Source organism: Fistularia commersonii, chromosome 1 (genome assembly GCF_037954325.1).
Source record: "Fistularia commersonii isolate RoL2024-O1a breed Wild chromosome 1, RoL_Fcom_v1.0, whole genome shotgun sequence".
In the NCBI taxonomy this organism is placed as follows: Eukaryota; Metazoa; Chordata; class Actinopteri; order Syngnathiformes; family Fistulariidae; genus Fistularia; species Fistularia commersonii.
The window spans coordinates 2,062,839-2,082,393 of NC_141284.1; the positions used below are offsets into that span (position 1 = coordinate 2,062,839).

General features: G+C 50.4%; 4 protein-coding genes and 1 long non-coding RNA gene across 11 annotated transcripts; 2 read left to right on the forward strand and 3 right to left on the reverse strand.

The window, feature by feature from the left end:
- Positions 1 to 94: 94 nt before the first annotated feature.
- LOC147237065 (uncharacterized) lies at positions 95 to 8,176 on the reverse strand. Of its 7 annotated transcripts, none has more exons than XR_015105908.1 (7): positions 6,590 to 8,176; positions 4,131 to 6,500; positions 3,965 to 4,046; positions 3,751 to 3,823; positions 1,026 to 2,948; positions 794 to 951; positions 95 to 616 (listed from the first exon to the last, which is right to left on the reverse strand). XR_015105908.1 is itself a non-coding variant. In XM_086143629.1 (5 exons), exons 3-5 carry the CDS (start codon positions 1,061 to 1,063, stop codon positions 309 to 311), a joined length of 504 nt encoding a protein of 167 aa, XP_085999755.1. In that variant the 5' UTR covers positions 1,064 to 2,948; positions 3,751 to 4,046; positions 4,131 to 5,853; the 3' UTR covers positions 95 to 308. The 7 variants fall into 7 exon arrangements, 2 of the variants coding, with proteins under 2 accessions (XP_085999755.1, XP_085999746.1); XR_015105907.1 differs by having other exon boundaries at positions 3,751 to 3,838; XR_015105905.1 differs by having other exon boundaries at positions 3,902 to 6,500.
- Positions 6,033 to 11,950, forward strand: LOC147237066 (uncharacterized). Its single transcript, XM_086143601.1, has 5 exons — positions 6,033 to 6,353; positions 8,135 to 8,231; positions 9,454 to 9,607; positions 9,701 to 9,852; positions 11,270 to 11,950. Coding segments are annotated over exons 1-5 (726 nt in total). The 3' UTR covers positions 11,272 to 11,950.
- A 7-nt stretch (positions 11,951 to 11,957) lies between these two features.
- Positions 11,958 to 13,204, reverse strand: LOC147237067 (cocaine- and amphetamine-regulated transcript protein-like). The gene is made up of 3 exons (XM_086143659.1): positions 13,117 to 13,204; positions 12,763 to 12,846; positions 11,958 to 12,455 (listed from the first exon to the last, which is right to left on the reverse strand). The coding sequence occupies exons 1-3, from the start codon at positions 13,201 to 13,203 to the stop codon at positions 12,348 to 12,350; spliced, it is 279 nt and encodes a 92-aa protein (XP_085999785.1). The 5' UTR covers position 13,204; the 3' UTR covers positions 11,958 to 12,347.
- Positions 13,205 to 13,251: 47 nt separating this feature from the next.
- Positions 13,252 to 15,328, reverse strand: LOC147237068 (uncharacterized). Its single transcript, XR_015105911.1, has 3 exons — positions 15,034 to 15,328; positions 14,486 to 14,615; positions 13,252 to 13,319 (listed from the first exon to the last, which is right to left on the reverse strand). It is a non-coding gene; the product is annotated as an uncharacterized LOC147237068 (long non-coding RNA).
- Positions 15,329 to 18,246: 2,918 nt separating this feature from the next.
- Positions 18,247 to 19,555, forward strand: LOC147237069 (growth arrest and DNA damage-inducible protein GADD45 beta-like). Its single transcript, XM_086173300.1, has 4 exons — positions 18,247 to 18,471; positions 18,570 to 18,671; positions 18,794 to 19,016; positions 19,141 to 19,555. The coding sequence occupies exons 1-4, from the start codon at positions 18,401 to 18,403 to the stop codon at positions 19,252 to 19,254; spliced, it is 510 nt and encodes a 169-aa protein (XP_086029426.1). The 5' UTR covers positions 18,247 to 18,400; the 3' UTR covers positions 19,255 to 19,555.

The following is a 19,555-nucleotide window of genomic DNA, read 5'->3' on the forward strand; positions in this document are numbered from 1 at the left end:
TTTTCTTCATTTCGCAAGAACAAAACATTTATCATAGTAAAATTAAAAATTATCAGGAAAAAAAAATGGTTAAAAGTTTTTTATTTGTAGTGGTTTTACAGGGCGCTTAAAATGTTTTTTTTTTTTTTTTGAAAATCAAAATCTGTTTTTCCGACCACTTTTGGAGGATTCCGTTCTCCAGGTCAGCGCAGATGACAGAAGGTTTTAAGAATCCAGAAAATGAAGCTCTCCTACAGACCAAGCTGTCGATCGTTACTGAAATTAGACACTCACAGCTTGGATGGCGGCCATGTTTGTAGTTTTTACCATCAGTCCTGGGAGCAGGCTCTCTGCCTGTAGACCTGGCCATTCTGGATGGTCCCACACCAGAACGAGGACCCGGAGGCCCAATGTTGCGCCGACACCTCCAGGACGGCGGTGACGCTGTATACCCCGTCCCCCCGCTGCGTCACGGCGCCCGATGATGTCACCGCTGTGTGGTCGCCGTCCGGCCACCAGAGGACATCCGGCGCCGGCGTCCGCAGGCCGTCGATGAGGCAGACCAGAAGCACAGCAGAACCCGGGTCGGGTCGGAACGAGATCAGGATTCGGACCGACGGGACGGAAACCGCAAGACCTGCAAAACAAGAACAACCCTCTCCTTCAAGTCCAACCAGAGGAACCAGCATCTTAAAATAAACCCTCTGACTGGACCTTCAGCAGATACTGATCTGCAACATTGTGTTCCAACTGAAGATAGGTGATGGAAATTTCTGGAAGCCCCATAGAGGGGTTGGAAAAAGATCGGTGGAACCTGAAACCACGAAGCGGTTGGTGGTGACCTCCTCGTGATGAAGAAGAGGACCAGCTTCTTCTTCCCCGGCGACCACGAGCAGCTGCATCCCGCCGCAGAAGAAGACCTGGGGAGGAACGGCGGCGGCGGGCGGGTCGCTGGGTCTCGACCCAACCGACCTGCAGGAGACACCACAGCTGAGACAGGAGGACCAGACAGTGGCCTCCTCATCATCACACATGCTCTTCCTCACCACAAGAGGACGGAGGAGACCAGCACCCTGTCCATCATGGAGAGGTGAGAACTTCCCGCTTCTTCTCAGATTCCCAGGCAAAGTCTTCTTCTCCAAAACCCCGCTTTTCATTCAATTTGGACGAAACTTCACCCACTGAAGGTCCAGGAGCTCACGTTCACGCAGCTGGATGAAAACCCAAAGAAGCTGAAGAGCAGACCGGGACTGGAGAAGACGGTTGGAGGGGAAGAGACAAACAGGAAACCCCATGTTGTCGATGGTAACGGACCATCAGGACGAAGCATCTGGAGACGTTCTCCAGGGACGTCTCTTGAGATGTTTTTTTTTGATTCATCGTTTACACCCAAAACACCTAAATCCAACAAATCCAGATGAGAAGATATCTATAAATAAATAGTGTCGTTTCTCCAGCATGAAGAGATTCATCCTCACTTCAAGATGAAGGAATTTTAACATGCGGGTTAAATTTTTGACGATTGGTTGAAACCACCTGTTGTTTCCACTTCCAGAAACCTGCAGGAACGTCTGGAACCAACGTCTTAGATCCCAGGAGACCTCCCCAGCGTGAAGGAGCTGGTTAAAAATAAAACGAAACTCACTCGACAGACATTATTTCAACCAGGAGATGGTTTTGTTTGTCAGTGGGAAGAGTTTATGCGCTAGCTAACGTTAGCGCAGATGATGTTTGTTGAGATGAAACTCTCCATGCAACAACTTGGTCGACCAAAACACCGTCATCGCGAACAGAAGAAGTATGTTTTCACGATTTAATGTGTTAACAACATGCTAATGTGCATGAGAACAAATTGCAAGAGGCTTGCTGTTCTATTAGCCAGCACCTAATTGTCTATTTAGCCCGCAGCTAAATGTTCTGATACCTGCCGGCTAAATTCGTTTTCGCCAGCAGGAAATTGTCCTCTTGCCAAGGGCTAAACATTGTCATAGCTAGCAGCTTATCATTCTGTTACCCAAGGCTAATCATTGTGTTAGCCAGCAGCGAATCATCCCGTTAGCAGACAGCGAATGCCGTTTACGCCAGCAGCTAATTTATTCTATTAGCCCAAGGCCAAATATCTTCTTAGCCAGCAGCTAATTATCCTGTTAGCCCAAGGCTAAACATCTTCTTAGCCGGCAGCTAATCATCCTGTTAGCCCAAGGCTAAACATCTTCTTAGCCGGCAGCTAATCATCCAAGTAGCCCAAGGCTAAACGTCATGTTAGCCAGCTAGGCTAATCATCCTGTTAGCCAAAGAGGGACAAACTAAGACACTCATATCACTGGAAACAGAAAAATTCAAATGTTGTATTTTCTTTGTTTCTGAACCATAAAATCTGAGATTAGGATTAGATGAATATCCACTTATCTGACAACTAGAGAAGAAAAAGCTGCTGTAGTGGAGTATCCAGGCGTGACAGGACGGGTTCTTCTGCTCCAGGACGTGACGCCACAGACGCATGGAAAACTGATTCGGGTTTAACATTTTTAATTGCGACTGATCATTTCTCCAATGTCCGCATTTTCTGTCCAGAAGGTCTTCCGGATTCTTCCGTCCGAACGGCGAGGCGGCTCACGGCTCGGGGTCAGAGGTCGCGTCCCCCCGCTCCTCCCCCTTCGGCGGCCCCTCGCTCGTCGCGCAGAAGTAAACCCCCGCGTCGCTCGGGTCGACGCCGCGCAGCGTCAGAGTCCCGTCCGTCGCCATGGAAACCTTGGAGCCGCAGACCCCGGCGCCGAAGGTCACGGCGGGGGGGGCGGAGAGACGGAGGGTCGCCAGCAGCCGAGGACGGCGAGGAGGTGAATGGATGTACCAGCTGATCACACCGGAGGAGGAGGAGGAGGAGGAGGGGAGCGGCAGCGGACAACGCAGGGACGCCACCGCACCCACACGCACCTCAACCACTGCTGGACACACACACCAACACACACCTGGACAAAACACACACACATGCAGGTACATAAGCACACACTCACAAATAAACACACACTCACACAGGTGCAGATTCAGATACATAAGCGCACACAGATTCATAAGCAAACATTCATGAATACACACACACACACACACACACACACACACATAATTGATACATAAGCACACTCACACACACACAGATAAGCGCGCGCACACGCATAGACACACACACTCACACACAGATGCAGATACAGAAGCACACAGACACACACACACACACAAACACACACAGATAGAGATACACAAGCGCGCACACACACAAACACATACAGATGCAGATACACAAGCGCGCACACACACACACACACACAGACGCAGATACATAAGCACATATTCACATACACGGTGATACAGATACAGATACAAGCGCGCACACACACACACACACACACACACACGTACAGATACATAAGCACACACTCATACATACAGATACAGATACAGATACATAAACACAAAGAGACATACGCACACACACAAAATGGACACAAACTCACACAGATGCAGATACATAAGTGCACACACACAGATGAGACACACACACACACACACACACACACACACACACACACACACACACACACAAATGCACAAACATACAGATTTAGAAATATAAGCACACTTACAAATGTAACACACACACACCCCAACACACACATACACACACACAGTGTCAGCTCAACTCCAGACAGCAGAGTTTGGGTTAAAGTGTGTGTGAGGAGGAGAGACCGAAGGTGAAGGAGATGATGGACTCACAGCAGACGGAGAGCAGCAGGAGACGCAGCAGGAGATGCTCCATCCTGGACCCGGAGGAGAACAAGTGGAGGATCTGGAGGACGAGATGCTGGTGGTGGAAGGAGGAGGAGGAGCTTCAAGACGGGCCAATGGCAGGAGGAGGAACAACTACCTGGATCACCTCGTTCGTCAGGAAGTCGTTCAAGGAAACAGATGAAGATGTTGAAAGCTGGACCTTTGGATGGTGTTGAAGAGATCTGAGAAGACTCGGGTTCGTGAAGACCCTCCGTCCGGGACGCTCAGAACATCCGTGAGGTCTGAGGAGAGGAGGATCTCGCGAACGTCCTTCATATGAGCCGAGGTGTGGTATCGTATTTGTCCACAAGGGGGCGCCAGAGTACCTCCTGCTCAGCGGGGTGACCTCTGACCTCCACAGACTCCAGGGGAGCCGGGTCGCAGGTGCTGTGAGGGAAAGTTCAGATTAACATCTAAATCGATCAACTTTATAGGTTTTAAAAGGTGTTAGAGGGTCGAGGTGAAGGTTCAAGGGTGTTCGATACACTGAACCATAATATATCTGATGAAATGAATCATACACTGAAGAAAGTGAAACATTATCTGATGAAGGAAACAATAATCTGATAAATTGGACTGTGGACTCATAAACTGAGTGATAATCTGATGAACTGAATCAGCTGATGAACTGAATCAGCTGATGAACTGAATCACCTGATGAACTGAACCATCTGAAGAACCGAAGAACCGATCGATCTGATAACATGAATCATCTGATGAAGTTATCCATCAGCTGAACCGAGTCATCTGATCAACTGAATCATCTGGTGAACTGATCCATCAAATGAACGGATCCATCAGATGAACGGAATCATCTGTTGTACCGAACCATCTGATGATCTGAATCATCTAATGAATGGATCCATCAGATGAACGGAATCATCTGATGAACTGAATCATCTGATGAACTGAATCATCTGATGAACTGAATCATCTTATGAACTGAACATCTGATGAACTGAATCATCTTATAAACTGAATCATCTGATGAACTGAATCATTTGATGAACTGAATCATCTTATGAACTGATCCATCTTATGAACTGAATCATCTAATAAACTAAATCATAATTTAACGACATGAATTCTTACCGAAGTACATACTTCATGGATCTCTTGCCTATACACACATCCACACACACACACACACACACACACACACACCCACAGGCAGACCTCGGGAGTGCCTCAAAGGAGAAGGGGCAGTGAAAATGTTGAACCAGCAACCCACAAAAACAACGTGGTGGTCAGCAGAGGACCAGCAAGGTGCAGGGAGGAACTTCCCATCCTGACCAGCCGGAGCCTGGAAACAAAGACACGCTTCCAGCGCAAACACTTGTCCGACGGCCAAGTCCCGTCCCCGATCCTGTGGAACACGGCGATCAAAACCGCTGTATCCGCGCGCCAACCCAAAAACCAGCGAAAACAGGAAGTCTGCCAGAGGCCGCCGGCGAGGGGAGGGTCGGGATGATGGCGCCCCCCGCTGGCCGCCCAACACAACGCTTCCCACGAGAAACGCTGCGGTTTGTGGCGGTTAGATTCGTCCGAAAGGGAGGGGAAGGTCTTGTCCAGTTGCCAGTCAGGAGAGGAAACGCAGTGAAGTTCTATTTTTCCTTCTAAATCTGTTATTTTACTCGTCCTCCTGTTTTTCGTAGCTCTTCCCCTCATTTCTTCGCCCTCCCCTTCTCTCTCTCGCGTCTCCCTTTCTGTTTCTATTCCCTAAGTTTCGTTTTCTGCTCTCCGAACCCCCCCGGATGCCAAACAACCACATATTTAGTCACAGGTTCATCCAGGTTCACAGCCCTGCCGTTAGAAACAGAAAGTCCCAGTTCTCTCACACACACACACACACACACACACACACGCGCGCTGCTGTTTAGCTGCAGTTGTGAGGACTCCTGGTATCGCCTCCGCCATCACACGACACCTTCAAGTAGAACCAGGAGGTTCCTCCTCCCAGCCGGTCCAGAAGACCTGATCTCACAGCTTCCAGCTAAAAAAAGCCACACATTCTTGACATGTAAATGAGAGTTTCCATGCGCTGTGTGTGTGTGTGTGTGTGTGTGTGTGGGGCTTCTCCTCCATGGGCAGGATGCAGGGTGGGGCTTCCCAGCGGGGGGAGGCGAGGGAGGAGCTAACATCTCCACCTCTCAGGCTGCAGGGAGAGTCCAGACACTCCCCGCCTGAATCTCGCCGACGCCGGCCGCTCTTCGTCTCGCTCCTCCGCCATGGCGACCAAGTCCGACCAAACCTGTAAGAACATCATCCTCGCCCTGCTGTTGCTCTGGTCCATCGTGTCGCTGGTGGTCATCGTCGTGTGGGCGACGTCCCCGGACCTGAAGAGCTCGGCGCAGTGCCGGGCCGAGCTGCACGAGACCACGGTGAAGCTGGAAGGAGCCAAGGTGGTGTGGAATAAGGACCGGGTGGCGCTGGAGGAGAAGGTGGAGGCGGAGCGGGAGGAGACGGCGCGCCACCAAGCCCAGATCCTGGTGCTGATGGATACGCTCAACGCCACCAACGCCACGCTGGAGCAGTGCCGGCAGGAGCAGGTGAGTACGAGATCTTTGGGTCTTCAGCGGTGAGATGGGTGATGTCGTTCCGTCGCCGTGATAACCACGGGTTCCACGCGCCAAACTTTCGCCGTCAAACTGCTGCTCATGCGCTTCGGGGAGGATTTATCTTCATCTTCATCATCCCTGGAGAACAAGCGGTCCGATCCTGTTTAAACCAGTCGGGTATTTCCACGTGTGTGTGTGTGTGTGTGTGTTAGGGTGTACTGTTCTACCTCAAGTAAGAGGAGCGTGCGACAGGAAGTGTTCGATCACTCTATCCGCCACAGGAAGTGGCGGGCAGAGACTGCAGATGTGAGTGACAGGTGGTAGGCGTGATGGGACCTCCTGTCCCGTCGTCAGGTTCTCGCCGCTTTTGGTGACATCATCCACGGACGGGAGCTCCTCAGCTCCCTGAAAATAGAAAAATATTTGTGAAAGTTGCCAGGATTCAAAGTCGAGCGGCTCCGCCCCTCGCCACAACACATTCACGGGGCGGCGGCGGCGGCAAGAGGGGGGGGTCGGAGGTCGCCGCTCCTCCTCCGGCGCTCGTGAATGTTTCAACTGTGAGGAGACGCAACGTTTCCAGCCTCAGACTCTCCCGGTTGTTGGTTGGAAAAAGTGAGTGTTTGCACTGCGTTGCCTCGTGCTGGTGACTCACTCCTCTTTCCTCCCCTCCTCATCCTCCCTCCTGAATGGACTCCCATCCCATCCCACACACACACACACACACACACACACACACACACACACACACACACACACACACACACACACACACACACACACAGTTGATACTGTGTTTCCCACAATGCACTCTCGGGACTTTTGCATAACATGAATCCAAAAAAAAAAAAGAAGAAGCTATTGTGAATTAGCGCGCGAGGGCTAAAAACAGACGGGTTGAACAAGGATACGTTTCTTAAAAATCCCGCTGATGATTCCTGGTAAGTTTGGATAAACATTAACCGAACGCACGAGGACGGTTAAGGTTCAAACGGGGGTGTTGGGGGGATCCGGGGTCAGGGGTCAGGGTTTGGAACCGGGGCGCTCCTGGCTGCTGTTAGAATTCCCGGGAAAGGCCGGGCGTGCAGCCAGGGAACAGCGGCGTCTCCGTGCCAGCCGCTCCTTTCATGGCCACGGCGGCCCGAGGGGCCGAAGTATAATCTGTAATCTGCAAGGTCCCCCAGAGAACGGCTTCAGCCCCCCAGATGTTTACAAAAACACATCGCGTCACCGCAGGTGCCTCCTTCAGTCTCCTGAAGCGGCGGTCGGATCACACGCTTCCTGTGAGCGCAGCCCGACGCTGAGGCACTTCCTGTCCTTATGAACGTGTGATACTGACACCTGCAGAAAGAACAGTTCAAGCACACACACACACACACACACACACACACGGTGTCTGACGATGAGATTGATCAACACACACCACACACACAGACACACACACACACAGACACACACACACACACAGAGGCTAAGTTTGAACTCACAGTTGGATGAAAGGAATGTTTCTTGGCTCTCAAAGATGTCCTGCCTTCAGTCAGCTCTGTCAGCTGGCAGCAGTCACACACACACACACACACGCACACACACATGCACGCACACATGCACACACCCACTTAAGTGTGAAGGCCAGAGATGTGCCAGGGTCGGGCTGTTTTCCTCGGACAGCTTGTTGTTGTGTCAGGCTGGAGTAGTGTGTGTGTGTGTGTGTGTGTGTGTGTGTGTGTGTAGTGTTGTGCGTCAGGCTGTAACAGTGTTGTGTTGCTGTGTGTCAGGTGGTGTTGCTGGGGAACATCAGCGCTCTGGAGGAGGTGGTGCAGCAGCTCCGGGATACGGAGACCAACCTCACAGCCCAGCTGAAGCTGATGGAAGGTACGGGCGCACGCACACCAACACGCACGTTACCGTGGCAACCGCCCGCAAACAAACATGGAGGACTGGAAAAAAGACGGCGATGGGAGGAGGCGGGGAAAAATAGCAGGAATGGGGAAAATAACAAGGAAAGGGGATGGAGGTGAATTGGATAGCAACTAGCAACTAGCCGCCTCTTAAGATCCCCAAGAAGGAGAAGAAAGCGGAGGAGAACCTCAGCCGGTAGGAGGTGGGTCGCGCCTTTCTGCCATGTGATGCCATGGTATTTCATATCAGCGTGTAAACGCCTTCCACCCCGCCCGCCACCGCCGCCGCGCCCGGAAAATCATTTCATGGAGCTCCTGAGCGTTTCCTGCCGCGGGCCGGCGGACCGGGGCGGGCTGGACGGAGGAACAGTAGGAGGAAAGGGGGCACTTCCTGTATGAGGCCCGATGGGAGCGCCGCCATTGTGTGGCGGAGCGGCCGATAAACGGCTCGCTCTTTAATGGGGGAAAGTCTTGGTCAGGCGGGAGCTGTGGGTCCGGAGCCGCTCCCGGTCCGGAGGCGTCGCTACCTGCCTTTTCCACGGAAACAAAGCCCATTGTTTCGCACGTCACGGGCGGAAAGGCCGGGACACGGGAGGGACACGTCCACAAACTCCCCGGGGATAAAATGACCCGAGAGCGGCCGAGAGGGAGAAAAATACGTCAGGAAAGGGAAAAAAAAAAAAAAGCCTCCACGCCATCGACAACGGAGTCACACCTGCTCCAGAGAGGAGATCCCCAGGATGTAAGAACAGAAGAACAGGAAGGACTCTGGTTACTTTTCCTCTGAATGACCTCCTCTGCCCCGAGCTACGCGGCCACGATGCAGCGTTGCCATGGAGACGCGACTCCAAACTGGTCTGGGGTGATAGGCCGGCCGGCCGGCCGAAGCAGTACCCGGCCCGAGCATTCCAACTCAATCCTGCGAGGCAGCGTGATGCCTTATAAGGCCTGGCAGCAGCTCCTTCCCTTCTTAGGAGGAGGAGGAGGAGGAAGCCAGGGAGATGTGGTCCAAACACACCTGATGACATCACACCCTGGCAAGTCACATGACCCATCTGTGACTTCATGACATCCAGGAAGCAGGGATGTCAATCAAAATGTAACCCACAATCTGGATGACAAAACATGTTTCTGGAACTGTCAGGTTAAGTGCTCTGTGTGTGTGTGTGTGTGTGTGTGTGTGTGTGTGTTTTCAGACCAGGTGGAGCTCCTCCAGGAGAACCAAACCCAGCTGATCCTGCAGGCCGAGACCCATCTGAGCCTGAAGGCGGCGGCGGAGAGCCGGACGACGGCGGCGGAGAGCCAAACTCGAGCCTGCGAATCCGGACAACAGTTCCTGCAGAAAAAACTGTGAGTATGACACACACACACACACACACACACACACAGACACACACTTACACACACACACACTTCAACATATTCTGTGCATGTGTGTTCCAGTCAGAGGTGTAAAGAAGAGTGCTCGACTCCGCCGCCGGAGAAGCAGCAGGAAGACGTGAGCTCTCAGCTCGGGGCGTCGTCGTCATCGCCCTCGCCGCTGGCCGTGGCCCCGTCGATGGCGCTCCTGGTCTGCTGCCTGCACCTGCTCACCTGTGAGTCGCACCTTCTCCTCCTTCTTCTTCTCCTTCAAACCCTGCGTTCCCTCGCAGGTCCTCGGGTCACGTTTTAAAACATTTACTGGACGGAAACTAGGACGGTGGTTCTAGAGGGAAACGGCTAGGAGAGAGAGGAAAGGTTGTCCTGCTCTTTATCTCTCTCTCTCTCACACACACACACACACACACACACACACACACACACACACACACACACACACACACGGTGGTGAAACATCTCAGGCTTCTTGAGTCCTGATCCCTGGCCTGTTTGGAGCAGGACAGAAAATATTTGTGTTAAAAATCCTCTGGAATGAGTGTGTGTGTGTGTGTGTGTGTGTGTGTGTGTGTGTGTGTGTGTGTGTGTGTGTGAACGGTAGGACGCCATCTGCTGGCCCACACTGCAGCCGGAGCAAACCAGATTGTGAGACTTGACTTTGAGATGTTTGAAAAAGTAACAACGGCATCATGAGCAGGAAGCTCCGCCTCCACCCTGGCTATGCTAGGCTAACTGTTAGCACGGGCGCAGATTTAAACCTGACAGTCGGAAGGAGTGTTACATTTACCCAGACCGGGTGTCAGCAACCTTTATCGCTCAAAGAGCCATTCTGGGCAGTTTCCCCACAAAACCCTTCAGAAACTTTAAACAAATTAAAACAGCATAAAACGGTATTTTTTTTGCCTTGATGCTATGTATAAGTAAAATGTTGCGATTGTTTTTTTTAAATCGATGAACTGCAGAGAAAACAAAATGGCATTTGTGCACGCAATGAAACATTTTGAACTCCAAAAAAAAAAACACACTAGGTTGAAGATGACTTTCAAGCAAAATATTCACTGTCTATTTGAGTCTTTCTTGCATTTATGTAAAAAAAAAAAAAAAAAAAAAAAAAAGGTAAACTTTCTGTGTGCTGTCAGTCATTGATTAAGGGTGACAAAAATATTTGAACATGTTTTTTTTATTTATTTATTTATTTATTTATTTAAAATGACACTTGAAAAATAAACGAACTAAAGTAAATATTTAATTAAATGCTCATTATTCTAAAAAGCCACAGGGAGCCGCGGGTTGCCGACCCCTGACCCAGACGGTCTTATTTCACTCCTCCCTGGAGGACCGGTGTTAAAAGTGCGTCTGGATGAAAACCTTTGAGAGCAAAACCTGCAACACTTTCCATCTGAAAGTTGCTAATTCTACCTCTCATGCTAAGCTAACCGTTTTCACACTCAAAACTGGAAATCTTAGGAGTGTCATTAAACACAAGGTCGGTCTTTTCCTCGTCTTGGGCTTTATCAAAACTGATCTACAACCAATAGATGAGCTCACCACCGAGCGGGGGCTTCTGATGTGGGTGACTTCAGTCATTACAGGTTTAAGAAACGTTGGGACTGGTGTGTGTGTGTGTGTGTGTAGGAGGTGCATGGTGGGGACCTGGACGAGGGGGTTGTGGTCCAGGAGAGGAGATCGGGAGAGGCCGGGAAGACTCGACGACTGCTGTACAGAAACTTCCAGACGGGGCACCGGGGGATGGACTCTTCACACCTGCCGCTGAAGGTCCCTCCTCATCCTCCTCGACGCGGAGCTTCTTCTGGGCCTCCAGCAGAAGACGTGATGGGATTCCATCCTTTTTGAGTTGCAAAGAAACACTGAGATGATTTAATAAGTGTCCTCCTCTTTGGTCTCCGTGTGGTTCCTGTTGGTGCAACACATGGGTCTGATTGGTGATATAAAAGGGGATTGAAACCAGCATGGGTTGTTCATCACTGTTGGGGCTTTTTAAGTTGATTCGTTTGTTCTCCAGGCTGGTTTACAAAAATAAAATTAAATTAAAAATGCCAATTCACAGCGGGGGGGGGGGGGGCAGAACCTGACGGGACAGGTCTGGTTCTGGTCCCCGTCTGATGTCCTCTGTAAAAACAGAGTCCCGGTGCTTCTGTGTTTTTTTTTTGTTGTTTTTTTTGTCTCTGTGTGGTTTTTAATTTTTTTTTCTTTTTTTTTTTTCTTTAAATTCTGCTGTTTGAAGTTCACTGCTTGAAGCTCTTTACGGAGCTCGTCTGATGCCGTTCGACATGAAATAAAGCACAGGAGTTTTGATGTTCAGACTTTTCTTTACACCATTCACGCATTCTTTAAGCGTTGCTCATGGAAATTAAAAGATTTCTTCAGGATTTTCATTTTTGAATTCCTCGACGTGCAAGATCAACATTTTATTGGTTCACCAGAGAAGAGGGTACAGATTTTAACCTGCGGTTCCACTCCCGGCCACTAGGGGGCGCCACCGAGCGTTGCCTGCTGTTTTCCATCTGAAAGACAAACTTGGGGGAAATGGTGGGACTTTGAGACAAACTGGATCGCCGTCTTCATCTTCCTCCTCCGACAGTGAGGACGAAGAGTTAAAACGGGCGGCGCATCTTTTAAAAGCTGCGTTTTGTGCTTTTTTTTTTTTTTTTTTTTTTTTTTTTTCCTCCACCGGCTCCGAACGCGACGTCCTTCACAGACATTTGAGGACGGTGAAGTCGCAGACGGTTCCTCGGGGACAGCTGCACAACGTCCCGATCCTGGAGCCTCTACGCAGCGCACACTCCTCACCTGCGTCACACTGACACAAACACACACACACACAAAAACACACACATACATACACACTCAAACATGTTGGTCTGAATGACTGGAACGCCATAATAATAAATACGTGACCTTAGGATAGATGGGTTTTAGATGTTTGTTCCATGAATTATTCATTTATAAAAGGCCACTTTATTATGGGATGTACAGCAGTCCAGACGAGGCTTGATTTAATTTTTTTTTTTTTCTTTTCGGGTGATTTCTTTGTCCCCTTTTCCCTTATCGTGTATCATCAGGTTCTCTTCTGATCAGACTGGAGGTTGTAAATCTGGGGTTCTCACCTGAGGAACCCATCCCAGCTTCTTCTGGGCCGACGGCGCCTGCCGGCTCCTCAGCTTCTCCAGGACCTCCTGCAGAGCTTCCACCTGGGGAGCGCCTGAGCGTCAGCTTCCCGTCTCTACATACATTCGGTCGGTCAACCATCAATGTGAAACGCGACTCCATACCACCAGGGGGCGCTGTGAGCCCATCAGCCTGTATCTGCAGTTTGTGGATTTTCATTTTAGCGAGAAAAAAATTGTGTGGAAAGTAAAGCCGGAGAGAAGTTTTCCAAAAAGAAAAAACTAAATCTCTCCGAATGGTTAATTAAAGTCACGTTAAACGTTTACCTGGAATTAAAAACACGAGAAACTCACCAGCTCTCGCTCTTCTCGAGCCTCCATGGCCGAGACGACCAGCAGCCAGCCGTAGGCGCCGAGGAGCAGCACGCCGCCGCGGAACATGGCGCCCATGACTGAGGCGGCGGATCGAGAGCGGCGGCCTTATAGCTGCCCCGTTCTCACCGCCTGACCGATGACGCGGCGACGCCGACCCTCGCCTCCGCCCGCCAGGGCACTTCCTGTAACACGGCGTTGACGCCATCAGTCGCCGGGCTCGGTCCGACCCCGACCTTCCATCTGCTTACTCATTCATTGGCGGGTCGGAGTCGGTCGGCCTGCGCCGCTTCATTTCCTGCCGCCGCCTCGGTCAGACAGGAAGTGGCGGCGTCTCGCGTCAAAGCAAACAGGCAGCCGTAAATGTCTTTGACCTGCGGCCACGGCGACCGGCCCGCACGCTCCGCGTCGGAGTGGCGCCCCCTTCAGGACAGCGGACGCCGGGACCCGCCGGCCTTCCTCTGCTACAGAAACACCATGTTTTCTTTCAGATTCTCATTTCTTTTTTTTTTTTTGCTGCTCAATTTTTGTTTTTCTTTATACCTTTAAAAAGGAATTTTCTCATTATTTCCAATTAAACCATCGTCTTTCCTTTCGACTGCTCCCTTCAAGGGTTGTCATGGCAACTAAACCTCCTCTGTTTAACCCTCTTCACTCACACCAACTACCTTCATGTCCTCTTTCACTCCATCCATAAATCTTCTCTCTGGTCTTCCTCCAGACCTCCAATTCCAGCATCCGTCTCCCGATATCTTAACTCTCCCTCCTCCGTCCGTGACCCAACCATCTCAGTGTGGCTTCTCTGACCTTCTCTCCAAAACATCTACCATGCTCTGTCCCTTCCTGATCCTCTGATTCCATTTCAATTGTAGCTCCGTTCAAAATAATGCCATCTTTCTGCATTGGCTGTGCTTCTTCTCCTTCTCTGGTCTGAGGACCTTGACGTCTTAGTGTAGAGTCGGCGATGGGTGGATTTTTTTTGCTTTCTGATCGGAGCCAAATCTGAGTTAGGAGCAAACGGGATGAGTGTTTGACACCAAAATGGCCGCCGTTGTGCACAAAGTGGCGTTTAAAAAGAGCAGGATGCACCGCCCGCCGCTAGCTAGCCCAAAGGCAATCATGGAAAAACACAAACGATGTGTGGACTCGCACATGAAGAGGGACGGATTGATGGTTTTTAAAAGAGGAGCGGCTTCACTCTGTCCATTCATAAAGTTGAGACATAAAATGTAGCATACGTTTCATTTAGCAACACATTGTAGCATTAAGTGTGTAAGCTAAGCTGAGGACAGAGCACCTCCGCCCCTCTCTGTGTATACGTGTGTGTGTGTGTGTGTGTGCTTCCTGTCACCTGATTAGCACATGGCAGCTCTTTAGCAGATCAAATCCTCCGGAGACGCTCATTGGAGCACTTTTTTTTGTTTGTTTTTAAATATCCTTGCCTTTGAGACTCCAAGGAGCCCACTTGCCAGGGAAACCACCTGAAATCAACAGGAAGCTGATTAGAAGAGGCAGAAATCCCTCACATTCATGACCAGACGGCACCGCCTCAGTGATATTCTCCCCATCAGTGACTCATCACCAAAATATTAATTCGCCCTACCCCACTGCCTCCATCTCCGCTTAACACTCTCATCACTGCAATATTTACATTTCTATTATATTTACACATTCTCCAGGACTTATTACCATTTCATTTTTACTACCCACATCTCTTATTTCTGTAATCATTCCCTGCACATGGCATTTCTTTATTAATTTTGTTTTCTTTTGCATATGTCATTCATTTGTATGTACATCCCTTATTTGCGTATTATCTTTATCATTACTATCTCCACCGCCTGTAATGCTGCTGCGACGGTTGACTTTCCCCATTGTGGGATCAATAAATGATCTTACCTAATCATGGGCCAACCCAGGATGGGGTGCAGCCACCAGGGGGCGCCGGGGAGCAGGTTCAACACTGCTGGGTTTCACGGTTGGAAGTAAATATCAGGAGTTTCAGCGGAGTCTTGCTGGGCTCGCGTTGCGCTTCCGTCGTCTATTTGTCTTTTCCTAGTTCTGGACTCACGAAAATATCATATGTGTTTAACACAAGTCTTTTCCAACTCTTCTGACGTTCGGGTACCTTGTCTGGATCCACAAGACTCGGACAGACGTGGAGGAAATGGACCATCCGACCGGGAATGTTGGTTTTCACATTTAAAGCGTCATCGGGGCCTGTTAATGTACACATAAATGTCTTTTGGTTCATTAAGACAAGATAAACTTTATTGATCCCCATAGGGGGAATTCTTTTGTCACAGCAGCGTAACAGTTATAGTGTCAAAAATGAAAAATATATATAATTAAAGAGACAGAACGAATAAATAAATCAAACACGTGCATTGACCATAAAATACATTTCCCACAATTCACGCCGACCATGTTACCCAAAAAGTGACGACATCCCGCCATTAGATCGCAGCGTAACCACATCGATGCTATTTCAACTCGTGGAATTGAGAAATACAAATGATCCTAAATGTCCAGAAAAGTTGATGCAAATGGAAGGTTGTTTCAAGAAAGATGGGAAGGCCAATACATGTTTGTGTTTTGTGTGAAACAGCATGTCTTTTCTGTTATGAGTCAGCATCAGTTGTCAAAGAGAACAATGTACGGTGGCATTTGGACACCAAACACGAAACTATGCATGTTAAAGTTAAACTCCTAGAAAAACAACAAATTGTACAAGAATTAAAAGCCAAACGTCGATGTCAGCCGAATGTGTTTACAAAATCATCCAAAAACCCTGCCGCAGTGGAAGCTAGCTTTATCATTAGCTTTCAAAGTCTTGTGCTAAGTCGGCTGCTTTTGAAGCAGCGCGTGCAGGCGTGTCCTGACCAGACGTCTAAACATGTCCGTTTTAGATGTGACTCCAAATCCAGACCTCCATGGATTCAAACATTTGATTTCCATTGATAATTATTGTATGATTTTGTTGTCACCACATTCAACGACATACTGTACAAACTATTTAATAGGAATATTTCATTCATGCAGATCTAAGATGTGTTATTTTGGTGTTCCCTTTACTTTTTGGAGCAGTGTATACTAACATCATGACAAACGAATAACAACAGGAGTGTTTACTTATTTGTTATGCAAAGATCGGTATGGCTGAGATTATCATCCTAATCCAGGTGTGATCCTGTACTTTGGGTCGGCCCTTCGTTGAGGTGTTTTCAAACCCGAGGAGATTGATTGAATCCTGGGCGATTGAAAGGACGGCGCCTCTCTCTGGTTCAGTCACATGATCATGTGATCAAGTCGTCTTTGTCAATCAATCACTCGTTGATTACCTGACCGTCGAAACTGGGGCGTTTTCACCTCTTGGTTTCAGTTTGATGTCTTCAGAAACCACATGGGTAAATGAGATTACGCTCACGCAGATCACCCGTCAATCAGCCGATGATCTAAACGTAACCTTTTACCCGATCACCCCCCCGATAATCAATCAACATGAATACACTCCGGATCAGCTCTCGGTTTAGTCAGATTTGATCTTCCTTTTAGAAATAAATGACCGGGTGAATTGACGATTTATCTGTTTGGAATTTTTATTTACATTGCTTTTAAATCGTTTGTCATTTAGAAAATATTTAAAGCCATTGATTATCATTATATGATCAAAGCTGCATTGCACTAGAATTTTTCAAATTAAATTGTAATGCTAAATGTTCACAGAAGCTGCAGCTTGTAGTAGCCAGTGATGGCCACAAGGGGGCGCCACAGCGCCGCGGTTCTCCACCTGCACCTGCTTCAGAGGAGGGCAGCCTGGAGGAGCTTCCGATCATCACCCTGGATCTAATCAATGATCAATTACCGGCTCGTCACATGCAGTATCGGTCTGCTCCCGTGTGTGTGTGTGTGTGTGTGTGTGTGTGTGTGTGTGTTAAAACTGAAACTGAGCTTCAATGAGGCCTATTAAGTTTGAAGGACCATTTGCTAAAATCAAGACTAAAGCAGAGATGTTTGTGATCATCATTAAAGTATGGTAATAGCAGCACACACACACACACACACACACACACACACACACACACACACACACACACACACACACACACTTTAAAACTGACTTCATATCCTTCATTTTCAACCTGTTGACCTGTGTGTAAGTTAGCTGAAGTAAACTGGAGTTTACAATCTGCACCTTCAGGTTCGATAAATCAATCAATAACTGATTCATGAGACAGTTTGTGTGAGACACACACACACACAAACACACACACACACACACACAACGGGAACCGGTCCCGCAGAGTCTCTGCTTGTTGGAACATGTTCCGCGGGTTTTCCCGCTGAAAAGTCCCTGCGGGTCCGCTGGGGGGCGCCAGATAGTCAACTCCGCACTGTGCGTGCATGTATGTGTGTGTGCGTGTGCATGTGTGTGCGTGCGTGTGCAACACTGTAAAATGCATGAAAAACATGACAAGCTTCATAGCAGAGAACGCCGAGTTATTTGGGCTGTTTTCCCGGCGGAGTTCTGCACGGCAGGTCTCCGGTGCACCGGTCCGCTCCAACACCGAGCAGACAAGGGGGACGGGGGCGGAATCCCGGCCGGTGCATATTTACCGAACCGCTTTATTTAGCTATTCCCCCGGATCAGCTGCTCCGTTACACAACCGGCCGCCTTCGGGGGGGCGTAGGGAGGGGGGTCCGGCGGCACCGCGCGGAACTCCGTGGGGAAAACGACTGATTCAACGATCGGCCGTAAAAAGGCGGCTCTTGTGGCGAGACGTGACGTGTGCGTGGGGAGCGACCGGGGGCTGCGCGCCGCTCGGCGCCCAGCCAGGTGAATTTGAGCACTTTTTTCCCGGGCAGCAGCGGCGGGTTCCCGGAGGGAGGAGGACATTCCTCCGCGGAGACAGAAACACCCAGGACACAAACTAGTGCGGGGAGGGTTTCTCCGAAACCTCCCACGTGGGATCACCAACGGCTGCCGGGCGGTCAGCCAATGGGCGCAGAGTAGGGAATAATTGCGTGGGGTGTCCGACCAATGAGAGAGAGCGTGGAGGGATGAAGCCACGCCCCCGGTGGGGAGCGGGTATAAATCACCCTCGTCCCGGTCTCAAGCTTCACACTCTCTTCTCGCTCCTGGACTTTACCGGAACCACAACTACGGATCTTTTTATCGAGCTTATTTTCTTACCGGAACCTCCGCACGGTGTGGATTAACTGAATCCCGAAGCTGGAGCGCCGTAACGGATATTTAACCCTTTCTATGCTGGACCTGGTGGATTATCTGACGGACTTCGGCATGACTCTGGAGGAAGTCGTCGGTACCGAGAAGAAGTGAGTGTCCCCCTGCAGCTCGCTACGTGTGTGTGGATATGCATGTGTGTGTGTGTGTGCACGCCTCTCACGGTTCCCGTGTTTTCACGTGCACGCAGGATGGAGCCGGTGAGTCGCTCCCTGGAGGAGCTGCTGGTGGCGGCGCAGCGGCAGGACTGCCTGACGGTGGGCGTCTACGAATCCGCCAAACTGATGAACGTGTGAGTAGACTTCCGTTAACCGCCAGATGACGTCTTATAACGGACGCGGGGAAGGGGGGGGGGTAAACCTTTCCAAACATAGCGCTGACGTCACTGACCTCCTCTTCCTCCTTCTCCTGCAGGGACCCGGACAGTGTGGTCCTGTGCGTCCTGGCCACGGACGAGGAAGACGAGGGCGACATCGCGCTGCAGATCCACTTCACGCTGCTGCAGGCCTTCTGCTGCGACAACGACATCGACATCCTGCGGCTGAGCGGCGTGCGGCGGCTCGCCGAACTGCTGGGCGACGAGGCGGCGGCGGCGGGCGGCGCCGAGCCTCGGGACCTGCACTGCATCCTGGTCACGGTGAGTCCAAAGAGCTTAAAAAACAAACAAAAAAAAAAGAATATCAACGCATGCTCTCTGGTCATGTGACCCTATCCGTCGAGCCAGCGAGGCGTCTAACCGCACACTTTGCCGTCCGCCGCAGAACCCGCCGCTGCAGCCGCTCCAGTGCGCGGCTCTGCAGGACGTCAGCAGCTTCTGCCAGGAGAGCCGCTGCAGGAACCAGTGGGTCCCGCTGCTGCAGCTTCAGGACCGCTGAAGGAGCCGCCGCCGCCGGGACGTGTGACTCCCGACGTGTGACCCGCGAGAAAAACACGTGACGTGACGCGCCGAACCCAGGCGCGCAGCTAAGAGCCCACGGAAAGTCTTCCGGCGCGGGAAGAGAGTCTTCCGGCGCGACCTGAGAGGACTCCCGCTGCCGGGAACCGGGGGGTGGGGTGGGTGGAGGAACTGACCTTTGACCCCATGGAGCTGAGCAGGTGTTGGCCGGCGCCGCCGCCATCATGGACTGATGTGTTTTACCTGAGTGACGTGAATAAAGTGAATAAGTGAAGCAGAAA